Raw genomic sequence first — 20,773 nt, forward strand, 5'->3', positions numbered from 1 at the left:
GAGTGCACATTAAAATAATGATACCTCTTTGTTTCAGGTTGCTGTATTCAGTTCTGCCTCCATCTGTAGCCAATGAACTGCGGCATAAGCGGCCTGTGCCAGCTAAACGATACGACAACGTGACCATTCTTTTTAGTGGCATTGTTGGGTTTAATGCATTCTGCAGCAAACACGCATCAGCAGAGGGAGCCATTAAAATCGTCAACCTGCTGAATGACATCTACACCAGATTTGACATTCTCACTGATTCTCGGAAGAACCCTTATGTGTATAAGGTGAGTGAATTTTAACCTGGAATTTGAATCTGTTCATATCTGTGTTTTTGGCTTAGTGGAACAGCTGATAAGAAAGTAAAATATTTATTATCTGATTACAAAAAAAAATGCTTCAGAATTGATAGACACATAGAAATACCTAATAACCATACTCACAGACATAAACAGAAATATTTTTGTACCCATTCAGAGATATTCAGCACACAAAAAAGACACAACTCTGTATGATTGTGACTGGCCTACAAATATCTTGACAAAAATGGTCCCAGGTACATGTATACATTTGTGTGAATGTGCTTGTGAGAAGGCAAGTTAGCCAAGTTAAAGCATTATAACTTGCAAGGTGAAAAATATGAAAATCAAATTTCAGTGTCACTTTTGGCAAACTTTCTGTAATAAAGGTGTCACTTTAAACAAATGTAATAAACCTACAGATACAAAAGTTCAGCTACAAAGTTCAAAGACAAAAAAGTATTTTTATGATACGTAGTTTTATAATAAATCTTTTATGATGTAACTAATTAGATCAATAAATGAATGACTGTATTTAGAGCAGGGTGTGGAGCTTATTTTAGGTCAAGTGCCAGACTGAATCCTCTTATGTGGACATTTTTTTTTTTTTTTAATCTTGCTGTGGCAACCCAGAGTGCATAAATAATTCACATTTTTCTGAGTAACCATTACTGGGATAAAAAAGAAGCACATGGAATTTACTAATTTATTCACTAGACACCTTTAGATAACATAGGTATGCAATTGGTAATTAGGAAATATTAAACAAACAACAATACTGATATATTGTTCTTTGTTTAATATTACAGAAACTGCATGGCTAATTATAATTACAGGCCCATGTAACAAGAGTCCACTGGAGGCAAGTGTAGTGAGATGATGAACCCAAGTGCAGTTTATTGTAACAATGTGAAGAAACAGACAAAACAACCACTTGACATAAACAGGCTTGATGATGAGCAGACTTGACGATGAGCAGACTTGACGTTGAGCAGACTTGAACATGGACAGACTTGACTTGAACAGACTTGACTTAATGACTCTCTGACAGCAGGTTACATTTACAATACACAACAAAGGAACATGGGGAAGACTATAGGTGTGTTCGACATCGGCTGCGGCCGGATGCAACCGATCGGCGAGAGTAGCCGTGTGCAGGCGGGGAGGAGCTGAAAACGGAGACGTGAAGTCGGACACCTTCTGCTTCCCGTAGTGACGCTTGCGCTGCGCTTGCATACTTTATCACAGCTGAAGTGCAATAAATGCAATATTTGACTAACACACCGATCTTTCAAAAATACATTTTCATTCAATACTTTATGTACTGCTTACAGCGTATTTTTACAAGAATAAAGTTCAACATAAGCATATATTATTTAAATACCAATGTAGCAGGGTCTATGCTTTTTATCAGTTTTATTTTGATAAACACGACACAATATAACTTTGTGACTACATGAAAAGAGCTTTAACTGTTATAAAAATACAGATTTGTGAGCATTAGTGGAACTGAAGGCGTGACAATAAACATAAAACACACGTGATCGTTGTCATGCAGTGAAACCGGCCAATCATGAAACAGCTGTGTCGTCATCAGAACTCGTGCAGCTCCTCTTGAGATGCTGCGCTGGCTGACTCAGATGGCTGCTCTCGAATCGCTCTCGCGGTACTTTGAAATCATACGTCACAGTCACATGCCTTCAGCGCCAGCTCAAGTCGGACAAAAGTACTAACCGGAATGCACTGCTGCAAGTCATTCGCCGATCGGTCTGCGCAGTGCCGCATGAGCTTGAACACACCTATTGGCTATAAATACAAGAACTAAGAGAACACATGACTAAGACAACCAATGGGGAAATGACACAAGGAACATGAGGACCAATGACAGAACAGAACTCAGAAACACATGACCATGACCAATCAATGAGAATATGTCACATAGACTAAGGGAGAACATGAGGAGCAAGGGAAGCATGACACAAACAAGCAACATGAAACAAACTACAAAATAAAAGGCATGAAATCAAAAACATGAACACAAAACCAAAACACACGTGACAGCCCGCATCTTGTTTAAATTCCAACAGCAGCAAATCAGTTCAGAAACACTTTATTTTACAGTGTCCCTATTACACATCTCAAATTACTTACTCCAGTCTCCAGTTATGCATACTTACTTACTAAATTATGATTGATTATAAGCAACTAACCGTAAACAAATATTAATCCTAATCCTAATTATATAGTAAAGACATGTTATTATATACTCACTACATATTTGTATAATTACACTGTAACAAGGGCACCTTAAAATAAAGTGTAACTATCATTCTAAAGTGGTCATATAGATTATTTAATATTTTTTCCCATTTCTTTGAGCAACACAAAAATGTCTTTGAAGATCAGACTTAGGCGAAAGACCTTGTTAAACCTAGTTAAACTTCAGCCCCTTATTTATAATTCTGATTACCCAATACACAGTAGACAGTCAAGTGTTGATGCATTCATCTGTGCGATTTGATGCCTTTTTGTAGGTTTGTAGGAGCTATAGAATTATTTTTAAAAGAAATCTAAAATGATCTGTTTAGATATTGATTTCTTTACAAAATGGCTCATTGCTTGGTTTTCTGTTCTCTTCCTATGGTCTATAAGCATTGCATCTGCCTTACACATTGGAAACCTTTATAAACAGGAAGTAATCTGGCATGAATTTGTGAGGGAAGATAAACATGTCAGGTTATGACTGTAACCATTGTTCTCTAAAAAGAAAATTGTATGCAGCATCAAGGACGCTTTGGGAACACCTCTGCATGATTGCATCGAAGCATGTGTGTCAACTAGTCCAATGGCAAGATAGAACGTCACGGGCGAGTGATGTCACGACCAGGGCTGCGTTTCCCAAAAGCATCGTAAGCCTAAGTTGATCACAGAACCATTGCCACAAAATGGAGCTACGATCAGCTTAAACTTACGGTGCTTTTGGGAAACGCAGCCCAGGAAAGCATTAACCCTCTGGAGTCTGAGGCTGATTTGGGGCCTGGAGAAGTTTTGACATGCCCTGACATTTGTGCTTTTTTCAGTTGTTCATAAACATATTAATGACACAAGTGTCATTACACTGTATTCAGCACAAACTAGGCTACCATAATATGTGAGGAACATGTGTGTACATGTTTGTGTTTTTGAAGGAATAACGTTTATGCGTGGTTACTGAAAAAACAAAAAACTTAAGTCACTGATATAAGGCCAATAAAAGTATATTAAATCTGTGTTCACAAGACTTTTGGGTATTGAAGGTTGTAGACTAGAGTTTTTGCTTCAAAATTATGTAAAAATTATGCTGATTACTCTTTCATTTATAACAATATACTGATTTAGTTTTTGTAAGACACTTTTTGCCAAGAAACACGGTATGCGAGGAGGCGTGAATCTCCATGAATAATGGCTCATTCTCACCTGTGAAGACAAAAGAATTGAATAGTAATGACCTGAAAAGACTTGCATATTAATGAGGCATTTCAGTCAGGTAGGCTGTGAAAAAAAACTTCTGTGATGTCTCAAGCTCATCATGGTATATGAAACATACAGAAAAATTTTATTACAATATAAAATAATGGTTTTATATTATACTTTAAAATATAATGTATTTCTGTGATGCAAAGAGTCTGAATATAGGCTTTTAGTTTAAAAGCATGCACATTTGGAGAAATATAGGATTCTCATATGTTTATGTCAATTTTCTATACAGAGGAGTTATTTTTTATTTAATATTCATTGTTATCTCTATGAGCGCTGGTGTTTGCAATTCATACTGCAGCCGGAGGGCGCTCTGTGCATTTTAGTCCACAAATTCACCTAAGAAGAAGACGATATTCCATGAATGGTGTTTACCAATTCATACTACAGCCGGAGGGCGCTAAAGAAACAAAAACTCACTTAAAACTTATCAATAGAAGAAAACAAACAGGAATTTACTGAATGTCTTCCAGAGATCGCTAACCATGGCTTTTTCATCCAGATAAACAATTTTCAAGGCAATAAATACACGATTGAGATGATGAATGCATGTGTTGTCTCTGAATTTGCCTGTGAATAGCGCTGGCTCCGTGGGCGTGGCCGCATTAGCGGATAATGAGCTGAATCACGGACTTCTGACATGGCTCTCTTTTCATACAGATTACATAAACACAGAAGGTTTGTTTTCGATTTGACTTGCACGATTTAAAACCTGAAATTTCAACGTTTTGTTAGACATAAGTATGAATTTTTTGTGATTAGTATTCACTAAGTTACACTTCATTTTCTGAGAACTATCAGATTGGACTTCGTTCAGAGGGAGATGAGAGATCACGCATCATGTTAGTTTTCTTTATTTTACAAAAAGCACAACATTTTGTTTTTACTCTGAGTGTACACAAATAAAAGGAGATATTCTATAGTTCCAATTGATGTATTACTTATGTCTCTATGACAAAAAATGACAGAGTATTTTAAGTCTGTTTTGCTGCAATGTGAAAAAAAACCTGCAAAACGCGCCGGCGCGTTTTTAGACCTCAGAGTGTTAAAGCACATCCGGAATGACCGTTGTTAGCTTCAGTTAGCCAAAGCAAGTCAATTACAGGGATGAAGGAAGTATGGCAGGACGATGCAGCGTCTTGTTCCCTTCTCAGGGAACAATGGTTACAGTCGTAACCTGAGATGTTCCCTTTCGAGGGAACTCACGCTGCCTCAAGGATGCTTTGCGAATGATAATGCCCAAACGCCATGCTTAAAATTGCCTGTCTGTGTGAATACTGGAGCACAACTAAGACATGAGCACCTGTGAACCTGGGGCAGTGTCCAGGTCCAGGTTGTAGAACCTCATGAATATGAGCTGTATCACAAACATCTTGCAGGGAAACACCTGAAATTAAGGCCTTGGACACCGCCATATTCCTAGTAGAATAAGCTCTGTCTGCCAAAGGTGATGGCTGGCCAGAAACCTCATATACAAGACTCGACTATAAAATAACCACTTGCTGACTCTCTGTTTGGATGCAGGGAGCCCCTTTTTAAGTGATCCAAAGCAGACAAATAGCTGATCAATTTTCCTCCACAGGGCAGCTTTGTGGACATAATTATCCAGCGCTCTCACTGGACACACATGGCTCAGCTTTTCCTGGTCCTGATCACTGAAAGGAGGAGGGCAAAAGGCTTGTAAAACAATAGGCCACAGTACATTGGTTGGCACCTTATATACATAGCCTGGCTTTGGGTAAAGGAATGCCTTGACCATCCCCGGTGCAAACTCAAGGTACATGCAGGGCCACCAACAAGGCCTGGAGATCTCCTACTCTCCTACTCTTTTAAGAGAAGATGTCAGGCTAGCAGGAACATTGATTTTAAGGTCAGAAACCTTTCTGGAACAGTATCAAGGGGCTCGAAGAGAGCCGCTGATAAACCCTCTAGAACAATAGTCACGTTCAAGTCAGGTCATAAGTCAGATTGGGATCGGAACAGTCAAAATAAATATGCAGTTCCATCTGTTGCCAGGTCCCAAGATGGAACTCTGGTGCAAATTGCAGGCCTCAGCCTCAAAGCGCCACGAAGGAAACGTGTCACCATTGGGTTCCTCACCAAAGATACACCACCCAAAGGGACATGGTAAGCAGCTATGGCCGCCACATACACCTTTAGTGTGGAGGGGGATAGCCCTGTAGAAAACCGATCTTACAGACACTGAACCAACCGGACAGTTAACTGGATCCCACTGATGCATTCTGCACCAAGAAGTAAAGACTCTCCACTTCAGGGCATAAAGTTTCCTCATGGATGGAGCTCTAGAGTGAAGTATAGAAACCTGGGAATATGAGTTGGGCCCCCTCAGAAGCCAAACCCACAGGTTCCATATCTCTGGGCTGGGGTGAAGGATCATACCTCCCGTTTGAGAAAGAAAGTCTCTCCTGACTGAAATCTCCAGGGGAGAGCCATTGAGCTGGGACACTAGTTCCGAGAACCATATTCAGCTTGGCCAGTATGGTATATAGTAGTAGACTTATTCCGTCCCGGCGGACTTTCTGCAGGACTCCTGGGAGCAGAGCAGTCAGGGAAAAAGCATACAGACGTAGCCTTGTACCATAGCATCCAGTCCCAGGTGTTGTAAATTGACCCATTTGTTTTCTTTATGTTTTATTATTTTTCTTTGTGCTACATCTCCCCCAATTCCTAGTAAACTACACTACCATATATGGTGCACTACATTACCCACAACCCCCTGGTCAAGGTCTATAAATAGACCTTCCTTTGTTTCCTTTTTGCATTGGTGAGTTGTGGGTGTTTGAATGGACACCCAACCATGTCCTTTGAGTCCTTTCCTTAGGATGTGTTAAGTAGTGATGGGCAGATCGAGGCTTTGCGAAACACTAAAGCAGTTGAAGCAAATGTTCCGTAATGTATCGAGGCTTCGAAACAATCTGACACCTGTCTCCACGGTGACCCCTAGTGGTCAGAACAGTGCAAATGCAACAAAACTCAGGTCAAACATGCATTAAAAACACCTTTTACAAATGTATTGCAAATGTTTTATTGAAAGTAAAATTTATCAAATGCATTTAACTAATCATCTAATAAGATTAAATATAGAGTGTCTGTATAATATATGTTCTTTTATCAGTTTTCAGGGCTTGTTTTCTTTGTTCCATGGCTCAAGCTAAAAAGGCAAATAAGAGATTAATAACTACCATTATTCATTTTAATTATTCTAATGTCTAATTAAAAACATCTACAAATGTATAAAACCATAGAGTAAAGTCCATAGACACTTGTTCAGTAGTTCTCAGTGAATCTGCATGATTCATGGGTTCACTTTATCATTGCCCTCTACCGGTGAACCATTGAAATTTTGAACTGTTTTGAAACGTTTCGAAACAGTGATGAATTCTTGTTTACTGAAATCACGTGACTTTGGCAGTTTGATACACACTCCAAATCACTGATTCGAAACAAAAGATTCATAAAGCTTCGGAGCTTCATGAAGCAGTGTTTCGAAATTGGCCATCACTAGTGTTAAGTAAATTTGTTTTTGTCAATTGTATGGTTTGAATTTGTTTATTTGAATTATTTGGATTGGGTTTAATAATTATCTTGGATTGAGTATATATTGTTAATGTTTATTGATGAATTGTTTGTATGAGCCTGATTTTTCTTCTTGTATGGTTTGTAGTGACTAACGACCATCCTGTTCATCCTGTTCAACCTATTCATCCCATCCTGTTAATCCTGCCCTTCTTTTTAACATCTGTCCATTTACATCATGTGAACTTGCTCCATGTGCCTCCATGTGCTTTAGGAGATTTGACTTATTCAAGACTTAAGCATCCTGAATTCAATAAATTAGACAGCAAAGGACTGGTGTTTTTTTTCCAGACACACCACCAAGTTTCTACAACTCCAACAAACTTTGTATATTTAACATCTGATATCCAACACCGGGGGGCTGGGTGTGTGAAGGAGAACCAAAGTGGACAGCGTTTCATGCCCTGAGATGCAAACAGATCCACTTCTGCTTGGCCATAAACCTCCCATATACGCTTCACCACCTCAGGGTGTCTTGTCTGCTCCTACGTTTTGGTACCCTGGGATGTATACTGCTCTCAGAGAGTGCAACTTCCCTAGGGACCACAGGAGGATCTGGTGCACCAGATTGCATAGTGGATGCAAATGCAGACCCCCCTGGTGATTTATGTAAGAGACCACCGATGTGTTGTCTGTGCGAACAAGCACATGATGGCCTCTTAGGTCTGGGAGGAAGTGTTTCAGTGCCATGAAGACTGCCATCATCTTCAGGCAATTTACGTGGCACGAGAGATGATGACTCCTCCACAGACCCTGAGTTGAGCAATCTTCCATTATTCCCCATCCCATGAGAGAAGCATCTGTCATGAACGTGACGTGATGACAATGAGCTCCTAACACAGGACCCTGGGACAAGAACCAAGGCTTCCTCCATATAACCAAGGAGTGGGATGTGGGACATCTGCGCGTGACCTTGATCATACGTGGATATACGATACATATATATATATATATATATATATATATATATATATATATATATATATATATATATATATATATATGCACTATATCGGGAAAGACAACAATATATAGGACAAACAGTATCAAACAGATCAAAGACCACTTGCTGATGCACAAATGTTAACGCCGTTCATTCTGGATGTGCTTTTATGCTTTCCTGGTTGTGACGTCATTGGATTAGTCGACACGTGCTTCAGACGCAGTCACACAGAGGCATTCCCTTGAAAGGGAACAGTTATTTGAACATCAGCAACAATCTACACACTATTATTTTTTTCTGCTATTGCTAGGAAGTGGCTATGGAAGGAAGCAACTACAATTATTCAGTTGACACTTTCAGTTGATATTTTTTCTTCTACATTTCCATGTTGTCATGCTTATAGTGAATGATTCATCAAAGTGGAAAAATCAACTAAACAGTTGCATCACCCACAAATCCAGTTTCAGCTGAAAGTGCTAGATATTCATGCCAGATATTATGTGTAATTGCTACTGCTGTTTTAAAATGTGAGCTATAATGCAAACAAGTTCAGCTTAAAACAGAATATTATGAATTTGTCATACCCATAAATTAATTGGTTCTCAACATTTTGTTTTTCAGCAAAATTTAAGTTTTTTTTTTTTCTCTTTCAAATCAATTTACAAGCCAGATTAGAACCCTTATAGGGACCATACTTGGCCCACAGGCTGTATGTTTGACACGCTTGTCTTTTGAACATCCAGAGTAGCCATTAACAGCCATGGTTTTGTATTTTCTGTAGCTTTTTTGTTGTAACTTTCTGTGCCTCATAGCCTGTACTTTTCAAACTACACATAATGTACAATGCTCTCTTAAAAACAAGGGCATGAGAACATGTCCTTGATTTACATCCCAGGCATACAGACAAGAATGCACTTCATGTACCTTTGCTAACTAAACAAAACGGGTGGGTAGAATTTCAAGGCTGGCTCACCAAAAAAAGTAATATTTACTTAAAGCCAACTGTATCTATGTGGTCCAAAGTTCTCATGAAGGACTGGGCTCTCTCTGAAGATGTTTTATAGTTTGTTGCAATAGGTTTGAGTTTGGAGGGAAAAAAACATGAGAAGTTTTACTGGCAACATTTGCAGTTGCCAAGGAAGCTTGGATGAATCAAAAATGTCCTAAAATTGGCTATCTTGGATGATAGTTTATCCTGCTATTTTCATTTTATTTTGTTTGGCTATATTAATATCACAAACTAAGGCTAGTTTTTATCATACATTCAAGGCCATGAGATATCTTTAAATGGTTTAATGACTTTGTTAAATTATTTTTTTTATCCTGGATATCCATTAGTCGTTACATGTTGATTAAGAATGTTAAGTAAATATCTGTATGCTGTACAAATATTATTGCATCAAGTTGGTTAGTGTTGAATGAGTACCATCTTGTTTCCTAACATACAACATAACACAATCACAACGTAATAACAAAAATAAAACAAAAACATATAATTATCAATACATCAACAAACAAACAACAAAACACAAACAATAATGAAAATATTACATCACCAAACATCAAGTATAAATATATATATATATATATATATATATATATATATATATGAACAGCTGTGTCAGTTTCAATGATAGCATCCGCAGTCCACCTTAAAATAAGTTGACAAAGATTGTTTAAACATTTGAAATTATGTAATGGACCTAATAATCTAAATCATCCCAGTCTATTGGGGCTTTAAACATAAAAGCTGAATATGTAGAGAATCTGAATCAGATACATATATGACGGTATCATCAGCATAATTTTGAACCTGACAGTTTTTGAAAATTGATGGTAGATTATTTACATAAATGGAAAAAAAGTGGTCCCAGTATTGAGCCTTGAGGCACACCTCTTTGTTGAATCAAAAATCAGATTTATTCCCATTTTATTTCCAAAACAACACATTGTTTTCAATTATGCAGATATGAATTAAACCACAAAACTGCATTTTCAGTGCACATGGTCCAATAGCATGAAGTTTAAAAGTCTAAAAGCAGATAATGATCAAAATAATGATCACTAAATCAAAAGCTTTAGGTAAATCAAGAAACATTGCATCTGTGAGTTTACCATTATCTACTGCTGAAAGCACATCATTAGTAAACGTAAGTAATGCAGTAGAATGATTAGACCTGAAGCCAGACTGAGATAGTGATAAAATATTATTAATACATAAATAATTTAAAAGTTGTTTATTACTTAATTTTTAAAAAACTTTAGATATAGAACATATAATAGATATAGGTCTATAATTATTAAGATCAACTACATCACCTCCCATGTGAAGTGGAGTAATAACATGCATATTTCCAGATAACTGGCAACTCACATGTAGACAAAGAAAAGTTAAATAAATCAGCAAGTGGATACATAAGAATATGAGAAGATGATTTAAGAAACCTATTTTCAATTCAATCCAGTCCAGCACCACTAGTCATGTTTAATTCATTAATGGCATTCGAACTTCAATTGGTAAGAACTTCCTAAATGAAAATTAACTATTACAAGATAAAATCTCATTAAAAGTGCCAATTTTAGATTTTGCATTTTGTCTTGCTCAAATTTCTCAAATGCATATAAACTGTTAACTGTTAAATTACTTGAATATAAAATTGGGCTAAAGAACTCAAAAATATCCAAGTGTACTTCATGGAAAGTCCTTTGAGGTTTATCAAACCACAGGCACATCAGCTATTTATGGTGGTTTCTGATTTGAATCCATCACTTTCTTAAAAATATTTCTGTTCTCTGAAAGGTGGAGACTGTTGGTGATAAGTACATGACTGTGAGTGGTCTTCCAGAGCCCTGCACGCACCATGCAAAATCCATTTGTCACCTGGCCCTGGACATGATGGAGATCGCTGGACAGGTGAAAGTGGATGAGGATCCTGTGCAGGTTATGTCTCCGAATAATTTCTTGACCCCGTTACAAGTTTAAACAAAAATAACATTTTTTATGCATTGCACATGAGGTTTTTTTTTTTAAAGGTATTTTGTTTCAGAACATCTAATCAACAGGGTAACATATCACTGCATTCTCTGCCAGAATAACTGAACTATGTGGACACTAAATTCTTGTTTTCTCAAATCTTATCTTTGCCTAAAGCCGGGTTCACACTGTGCGATTTATAATAGTCCTTTAAGATGGTTGCTTGTCAGACTGTACAAACATGATACTCATGTTACACTGTGGGATCTCAGCTGTCATTAATGTCAGACTGCACGACAGTCAAGATGTGTTAAAAATGAAGGCGTGCATGAAAACTTGTCCGGAGTTTTACTTCATCAACTCATACACATTCGATGACAGTGAGCTGCATTACACACAGGACTGAAATGGTGGCTAACAATGACATCTCTATCGTTAATTTTGATTATGGCTTGTCTTGAAAAACGAAGACAATTTGACGTTTGTCATAAGAGAAGTCACAGTGCAGGATTGTGCGCCAAATCTTCTGACATTGCCAGAATTTTGTCAAAGGTAAAATTTGATCGCAACGGTCATTAACCGGCTGTCAGCGAACATGTCAAACTAGCGATCAAAGACTATAGATTTTAGGCTGGGATTATAGAAATTTTTTAGGATTTGCAAAATTTGTCTCAGACGACCAAATCGTGGCCAAAATCGCACAGTGTGAACCAGCCTTAAGACTGAATACCAGTTCAAGTATATGTAATGAAAAACATTACAGCAATATCACACAAACTAGAGTGTGTAGTGCAGTTGTGTTTTATTGCTACTTTACTTTTATCAGTACTGTTGGAACGCTTGTTAGAGAGATGGATATATACAGAATAGATCCAATGTACAACGTACATGAAGAATATCACCACAGGCCTACTTTCAGATACTGGATGCATGTTTTGCCAAGAATGCAGAAGTTGGCATGCTAAGGGTGCTGAGAATTCACATGAGATACTGTGGACTGTTTAATATATGAAATTCTATATATTATAATATAGACTATTAGTGTCAGGATTATGTTCTAATCTATTTTCTTTGTGTTTCGTTTCCTGTTCTGCGTTGTCTGGGTTTCCTTTCAGTCAGTCACATTCAATGTAATGTCGAATTAACTGACATTAAGTGGTCTCATTTGGGAGCCCAGTCTCCTTCGTGTAGTAAGAAAACAGGCCAATGAAGGTTGGCGACTGAGATTTACATGACAAGTCATGACAAGTTTATAAGTTTGCCGGCAACTCGCTCATTCAGGTTTTTGCTTCGGAGCCAAGCAGTTGTTTCAGAGTGCTCTGCCGATCTGCCTTTGCTGAGAGTGGGAGTGTTCTACATTGGATATACATCACATTCAGGGGTGCATTTGCCAAAGAGCAAACGTGCACAGATAAGTGCAGAAATCGCACCCCTGGGCACTTCAACAGTTAAAAGAGCAGCTTCCATAAAAGAGCAACCACGGGTGACTCTGTGTCTTTTTAAAGATGGCATTCCACCTGTGTGTTTCTGGATGTGGTCATTTCCTGGCCCTGTCTGACAGCCACGATCACTGCCTCATGTCTGGGTTCTAAGCACGATGAGGCAGCATTTGTTGATGACTCGTTCTCACTGTGGGAACATGACCATCGAGTCCCCTCTGCTATTCCCTGTTCTGGGGGCTCATTTATAACCGTTGCGTATGCACAAAACAGGCCCTGAAAGAGGCGTATGCCAGTTCCTATGCATAAGTTGTGATTTATAAAAACAAACTTGACAGGAACATTTGCGCACCTCCATGATGAGGTGCGCGGTGAGCTGAGGGACTGACGGCAGATGAAGGAAAACTACTTTAAATCCTCATTATGAGTCCTAATCATAAATACAGTGCATGTTCACAATAACAGTTTAAATAAATAAAAGAATGATTTAAACTAGCATGGAAACTAATTTTTTCATTTTGATATACACATTTACATTAATATTACACTTTCACTAACGGCGATAAGCACTCAATTACATTAATCATCCTCGTTACATTACGCAGTAATTACGCAGAAGTTAAACAAAAATTATATGAATTTAGATAGTAGATGTGCTACTTTCGATCACTTTTCCTGTGACACGATGTTTTAATGACAGTGAGGAGCACAATAATTCCTCTTTAAATTAAACTGCAGATGCAAAATATATTAGCGAGAACAATGATCAGTGATGCACACTTCGATATTATGGCAGACACTGCTTGATTCGATGGTCGAACGGTCCGTTGTCCAGTTTGAATAGGTTCAATGATAATATGTTACTGTACAACCACAGCTGCACGGAGGTGTTGATGTCGTGTGAAGGCATCTTCAAACAATTATGAAAATACCACAGTATTTGAAGGATACAACTTGAGGAAAACGGTAAGATTTGCACATTTCCTTTTTAAAATACTTTGTCAGTTATGCGCCGAGTCAGACAATTGTATTTACACTGCAATTAATAAGTAGGCCTATCTGTTTCCACTAAAAATAACCTATAAACATCCTAAAAGATATGTTCACCTTATCAGTAAAACTGCATAAATTTGATTTGAATTGTTTAAAACAATTAAAATACTATTTGGCCAGTGGAAATGAATGAATCAACTCTATTCTAAAACCTTTATCTTTATACGTACACACAATCTTCCTCTGACTGTGATTTATAAATTGATTTTTGCCCAGGTTCTGGCAACGCATGGTTTTATAAATCTGAAAACTTTTGTGCGTACGCAGAATCAAGCTTTTGCGCGTACCTACACTTTTAAGATGGAATCTACAGAAAGTTTTATAAATGAGGCCCCTTGACTCTCTGCACAACAGAGGACCACTTCTGTTAAAACACAGTGTGATCTGAGGACTATAATGGGAGCTCTCCCGCCGGGCTAGTCCCCACGGGCCTCCCACTCCTCACATACATTGCAGGCTGTGGAGTTTCCTGATGAGTCTGCGGGTCCATGAGGTAACAATGTCGTGGAAGGAACTTTTACTGCCAGAAGCCACTTTGCTGCTTCCTCCGCCTTCACTACCCTCGATAGCGGGGCAGCCAAGGGTTACGTGGACTTTCCTCTAGTGCATCATGCAATTGTGATGCATTTATGCCCACAAAGTGCCGCCACCTGGTGGAATCGCCCGCACCTCCCATCCAAGGCATGTAAGTTCTCGGCTGCATTTGCCACTGAGGCTTACGGTGTCATTTGACTCTGTCAACATGACGGCACGTCTCACAAACGAGGGTGCCAAGTCAGTGCTGAACTGCCTGAATTCATTCAGGAGCGGCACAGCAGTTCCACTGAAACAATTTCAGAGGCTCCTGGGGCATATCACATTAAAGAACTTTTATGTTATTATGAGAAGTTTAAATATATTTTCGGGCCACCACAGTCTAGTTAATGAATGGGAAACACTGAAATCTATTTGTGGCGGTCAATGTTGATATTGTGGCGGGCTGCCACAAATAAATCAATGTATGGGAAACACTTTCATATTTCCCCCTTTAAAGTGACTTTCCAGTGCATTTTTTTTTTTACCTTTATAAAATAAAAAATGTTTTAAATAAAAATGTTCAATAAAGAAATATGCAATGATGGTAAAAATGAAGTGATACTCTTAAACATTAAACTAAAACTGCCAGTATGTGGTGGTAAGTCACTGTCTTAATGAGTGAGTCATTGAGTCATTCATTCCATAATGAAGCAAGTGGCTGTATTTATGAATGAGTCATTGAATCATTGTCTCTTGCAATTCGTTCAAAACCACAGATTTGTTCATGAAACACCACTGTGTTGCAGTTCTGCTGAAGCTTTCATTGAAACTATTATTTCCATTCAAAATAGAGCAAACAATAGTGGCATAACATAACATCAATTAACCACCTGGGGTCGGTGGTCGCGTCAGTGATACTACCTCGCTTTTTTCTTATCAGTGAGAAAGAGACTCAAAATACTCTTTCGATTTTGGTCATACAGATAAGTGTTATACATCATTCAAAACTAAGTGTCTACTTTTATTTGTGTACACTCACAATAATAACAAAACTTTGTGCTTTTGTAAAATAAAGAAAACAAAAAGGGAGCACTTTCTGCCGTCTCAGTCTCTGTGAACCTTTTTCTGAAACACGTTTCAAAAATGAACTGTAACTCGGCTAATACTTGCCACACAGACTTGATATGTCTTTAGAAAGCTTGAAGTGTCTACTTTTATATTAAGTAAGTCATATTGAAAACAAATATTCTCTATGAAACCAATGAGAGGTACAATTCTCCCTGCCTGGCCTCATTATTAATTAATTAATGTTACCACACCCACATGCAGCACAGCCTTTGATATGCAAATCCGCCATGTCCGAGGCATGATAACGTAAACATCCCCATCACCTCAAAACAAAGCATCAGCTTCATCATTCCTCTGCTTTTCATCGAGTTTGGAAGACGCGTTGTGAGTTTACCTTGAATTTACTTCAGAAGAATGCGATTGATATCCAGCGGAGGTAAGTCATTTATTTCCACTTACATTAGTTAACGTGTTATTGTTAGATAAACTGTAACATTAAAATGTTTAGACAGTGTTTACTGTGAAATACCATGTTTGTGAATATCTGCTCAAACATATATGTTTATATTGGGCTAAACAATATATAATATGAATTAAACATACAAAACATTTATAATGATTTATAGCTAAAGGCCGCCTGCATTTTTTCCCAAAAAATAAAATGTTTTCTGTAAAGTGAAATAATAATAATTATTATTATTATTTTATGCAGCCATATAAGTAGGCACAACAAACCTGGTGTTCTTTTTTTTGTGAATTTTATTCTTTCATATTTCATATTTGTTCATTTTTCTAATAGCGATATAGTGTCTGTGAATATTAAACTGCAAAAAGACTAAGTATTATAGACTTTAAAAATGAATCCTGCATGTTCTGTGTGTCTATGTGTATATGAATTGCACAGACGGGCGGTTTCGTTTAGGCTATTACACATAACTTACATTAGTAAACATGCCATATTGGCTTTTCCCAAACTATATTGCTATACTGAGATGAGTGAAATCAACTGAAATACGTAATAAATCCTGAAATAAAAAGTTAAAAAAGTATTGAACTGCACATTAACATTTATAGGCTCTATAATATGACACATACGATACATAAAATGTCATAGAGGTAATATGAATGTTTAGACAAGATTTCTTTGGCCTGTTTTGGAGAGATTATGAACTGTTTACTGTGAAATAGCCTAGTGCCACATCAATTAAGCTTTTGTTCACAATGAATGATGAAAATTCAACTTTGCCTCACAGAAATAAATTACATTTTAAAGTATATTAAGATAGAAAACCATTATTTTAAATTGTAATAATATTTCACAATATTGCTGTTTTTTTCTGTATTTTTGATCAAATAAATGCAGGCTTGATGAGCATGATACTTCTTTCAAAAACATTAAAAATATTAATGTGTTCAATCTTTTGACCAGTACTGTATATAATTTAAAATATAATAGGCTTATACAAAATTTTCTTCACATGATGTGCAATAATACGTGCATGCATGAGATCACAAAAATAATGTTTTCTGTTAAGAGTGAACATTATATTAAAGTTAATACAAAAGTTAATATGATCCTGTTATCAGCATGCTCACAGATGTTTGTTTCTTTTATCTCACAGATTATTGGCCTACATTGGACACTCTTCATGAATATGGTGGTGGGATCTCTGACTGGAAGCAGGAAAGTTTTTTTTTTTTTTTTTTTTTTTTTTTTTCTCCAGTGCATAGAAACACCAAACACCTTGGAATGCCATGTAAGTGATGTTAACTTATATCTTTGAACAGAATTTATTTCCAGGTATAGCTGTGTACTCAAAATGTGCCTTTGATTCTGATTTATATTGGTAATTGGTAATATTGGTATATTCTAAATAAACTACAAAATAAACTACTTTGTCCTTATGTTATTTCTTGTAGTTACCTCTCACATACCTGGCTGAAAGGCTCATTATGCGGGTCACTGTCTCCTGAGGTGTGAATCACAGCATAATTCAGGATTATTTATGCCTCCAAGCATACTGTCTAAACAAAATGTGTCTTACAAAATTTAAATTAATATATTGTTTTATGTGTATGAGTAGGCAGGATGACTTTCATATCATTTTGTGAAAAAAAACCCTCTAGGCTATAACATCCAATGCTCTAAAGTTGTGTGGATACATATTCAGTATGTGTTTCGTGGCCTTATTTCAGTGACTTAAATAAAATTGTATTTTCAATAACCATGCATAAACGTTATTCTCTCAAAAATACAAACATGTACATACTGTACATGTTGCTCACATATTATGGTAGCCTAGTTCGTGCTAAATACAGTGTATTCACCTCACTCCCAGGGGTATGCGTACCCTAGTTTGGGAACCACTGCAGTAGATGGTAGGTCTTTGGGAAAGCACAACCTGATCATCAGGTTCCTGAGAGATGCCAAGAGACTAAGGCTGCGTCCAAAAAATGTAAAATGCTGCCTTCAGAGGACACATTTCAAGGTAGGAAGGCATCAAGGCACATCCGAATCCAATGTTAGCTTCACTTCCTGTTTCCTGAGATACCTTCATTTGATCGATTTGTGAAGGCAGCATAAATGTACCCTTCACTGCCTTTGATATCCCACAATCCTGTGCATTCCATTCTGTTACAGTTGAGCTATAAAAATAAAGATGGCGTCTGAATGTTGTGTTTGCTGGTCAGTTTGTGTAAATGTACGTTTTTGACCAACATTTTCCACTTTTGATGTAATTTCTAGTGACAAATTACTACTGTAGTTTACTACTGTAATTAAATATTTGTTTAGTTCTTACCAAAGCTCACACTATTTTGCTCTAGATATTTGTTTAGTTCTTACTAAACCTCACACTATTCTGCTGTAGATCATTAAACTGTTACGTTGCCTCAGAAGTCTGTCTATAATCAGTTTTGTGAGGTGCCTTCATGCACAAACGCTGCCTTACAAGTCATTGCCAGATAAGGCAGTGGGCAACAAGTCATCTGCCTAGGTTTTTGGATGCAGCCTAAATCCTCCTCAGCCATGCCTCATCCCCTTTTGGGACCTCTCTGTAGTATTATAACCCTGAAGAGAGTGCCCTTTGAGCCGCTACAGTCTGTCGAGCTTAAGATCCTGTCAGTGCTCCTGACTGCACTCACTTCCATCAAGAGGTGGGGGACCTGCAGGCATTTTCGGTCAGTGAAACGTGCCTGGAATTTGGACCGGCTGACTATCACGTAATCTTGAAACCCCAGCCCGGATATGTGCCCAAAGTTTCCACCACTCCTTTTCGGGACCAGGTGGCGAACTTGCAAGTGCTGCCCCTGGAGTAGGCTGACCCAGCACACAGAGCTTTAGAAGCTCAGAGCAACTCTTTGTCTGTTTTGCAGGTCAAGGCTGTCTCCAAGCAGAGGTTGGCCCACTGGATATTGGATGCAATTGTCTTGGTATACCAATCCCAAGGCAAGCCATGCCCCCTCAGAGTGAGGGCTCACTCCACTTGGATTGTCGCCTTCTCCTTGGGCGTTGGCACATGGCACCTCTCTGGCAGACATCTGCAGAGCTGTGAGCTGGGCCACACCTAACACCTTTGCGAGATTCTACAATCTCCAGGTTAAGCCAGTTTCTTCCCGTGTGTTGTGTATAAACAGGTAATGTTTGGGAAGACTGGCTTGGTGTCTCAACCACACACCACACACTTGAATCTGATGACAACAAGACAGATGGAAGGGTGAATTAATATCCGCTTTGATGCGTCCAATTCAAGCAGTTCGTTTGCATCTCAGTGCAATCTTAGGATCCCAGTGTTGGGAACAAGTGGATGGTTTATTTTAATGGTGTCCCGCATCGTGTTGGAGGATTATTTGCTTGTTTGGAGCATTTTGTTTTGTAAATAAGGTGCAGTGTAATTGAGAGTTCACAATGAAACTTTTTTTGAAAGCCAACTGTATTGGCTCTGACATCATCTGTATCACAAAACGTTTTTTATGGATAATGTTTTCAAAACACTTACTCATATGCAATAGTGAGTGGGCGTTGATACAGTGATGTTAGCCAATCATAACATTGGCTGTTTACTGACAAGTCTTAAAGGAGCCGCTCCTTAAAGGGATTGTTCACCCAAAAATTATCCCATGATTTATTCATCCTCAAGACAACCTAGGTGTATATGACTATCTTCTTTCAGACAAACACAATCACAATCCATTCACCTGTCTAAGTTTTAAAGTGCTATAATAACAAGAAGGGATGCTACCAGGCAAACTACCTCTACATGTTCTTGAGCATTGGTTATACTAGAGAGACCTTACGTGGTACCCAACCAAAGATGAGCATAAGACTCTACATCAAGATCCAACAATAGTTGGGCAGGGAGGTAACAGTGGGATACAAATCACCAGCCATACTTAGTTAAGCTTACTCAACCCTAAATGGTATCCTAAAAAGCAGCCTACCCAAGGGAGCATGCAAGGTGCTAAAAACCTCAGTAATTAGCCCTTCAGGCTACAACATTCAATGTTGTTGCTCTTTCAAGGCAGAGCCAACATCCTTACTCTTACTCCGGAAAGGAAGGCAAGCAAGAGCAGGACATAATGCAGATTGTCCAGTAACTCTTATCACCAAGGCTATTTAACCCCAAGGGAATGGCAGGGGAGCTTAGGTCCTACTTAAACACTCCAATGTAACTGGGGGAGAGCATCTTAACCCTGCCTAGAGTAAAGGCACACTACTTAAGCCCAGTTATAGCTAGCTCTTTGCCTTTTTCTTTTAGCATCAGACCATAATATGTGAGAAATAACAAGGTGGGAAACCCGCAGGCAAACTTCCTCTACTTGTTAGCATTGTCAAACCAGGGCCATAGTAGAGCATCCATTCAAAGGGCACTGATATCCCTACTTCAAGACCCAACAAAAGTTTGGAAGGAAGGTAAACAAAACAGAGGGGTTCTTGTGATTTGCCCATAGTAGTTCTGTTCACCCTGCTCCATACCTAAGGGGTACTTGAGCAGCTTACCAACCAGAGCTTGCTAAATGCTAAAAACCTCAGTAATTTGCCACCGTTCCAAGGGGGAACCTACATCCTTACTCCTACTCATGAAGGAAGGCAAACAAGAGCCAGACATAATGCAGTTTGTCCAGTAACTCTCATCACCCAGACTCTAAACCCCCAGGGGAAACACAGGGGAGTTTAGACTTTACTTAAAGACCCCAATGTAATTGGTGGAGAGCAGCTCAACCCTTAAGGCCATCCAAAGGGGATACATGTCCCAGACAAGAGAAAGGCAGTCTGCAGTTTGCCAAAAGCTCTCATCCACCATACTCCACCCCCAAAAAGGCAGCAGGGGAGCTTATGCTCTACTTAAAAACCTCAGACAACTTGGGGGTAGCAGCTGAA

The 20,773-nt window shown here is 38.3% G+C and overlaps 1 protein-coding gene across 2 annotated transcripts in view; it reads left to right on the top strand.

Moving 5' to 3' along the window:
• Nucleotides 1-20,773, top strand: part of gucy1b1 (guanylate cyclase 1 soluble subunit beta 1) — a 52,897-nt gene that overhangs the window by 28,734 nt on the left and 3,390 nt on the right. Inside the window, exons 10-11 of one of the 2 annotated variants that reach the window (XM_048197244.1) lie at nucleotides 38-275; nucleotides 11,144-11,257. In XM_048197244.1, the coding sequence (XP_048053201.1) occupies nucleotides 38-275; nucleotides 11,144-11,257 (352 nt within the window). Of the gene's footprint in view, nucleotides 1-37; nucleotides 276-11,143; nucleotides 11,285-20,773 lie in introns of both variants that reach the window. The other variant, XM_048197243.1, reaches the window with a different exon arrangement.

Source organism: Megalobrama amblycephala, linkage group LG7 (assembly GCF_018812025.1).
Source record: "Megalobrama amblycephala isolate DHTTF-2021 linkage group LG7, ASM1881202v1, whole genome shotgun sequence".
Taxonomy (NCBI): Eukaryota; Metazoa; Chordata; class Actinopteri; order Cypriniformes; family Xenocyprididae; genus Megalobrama; species Megalobrama amblycephala.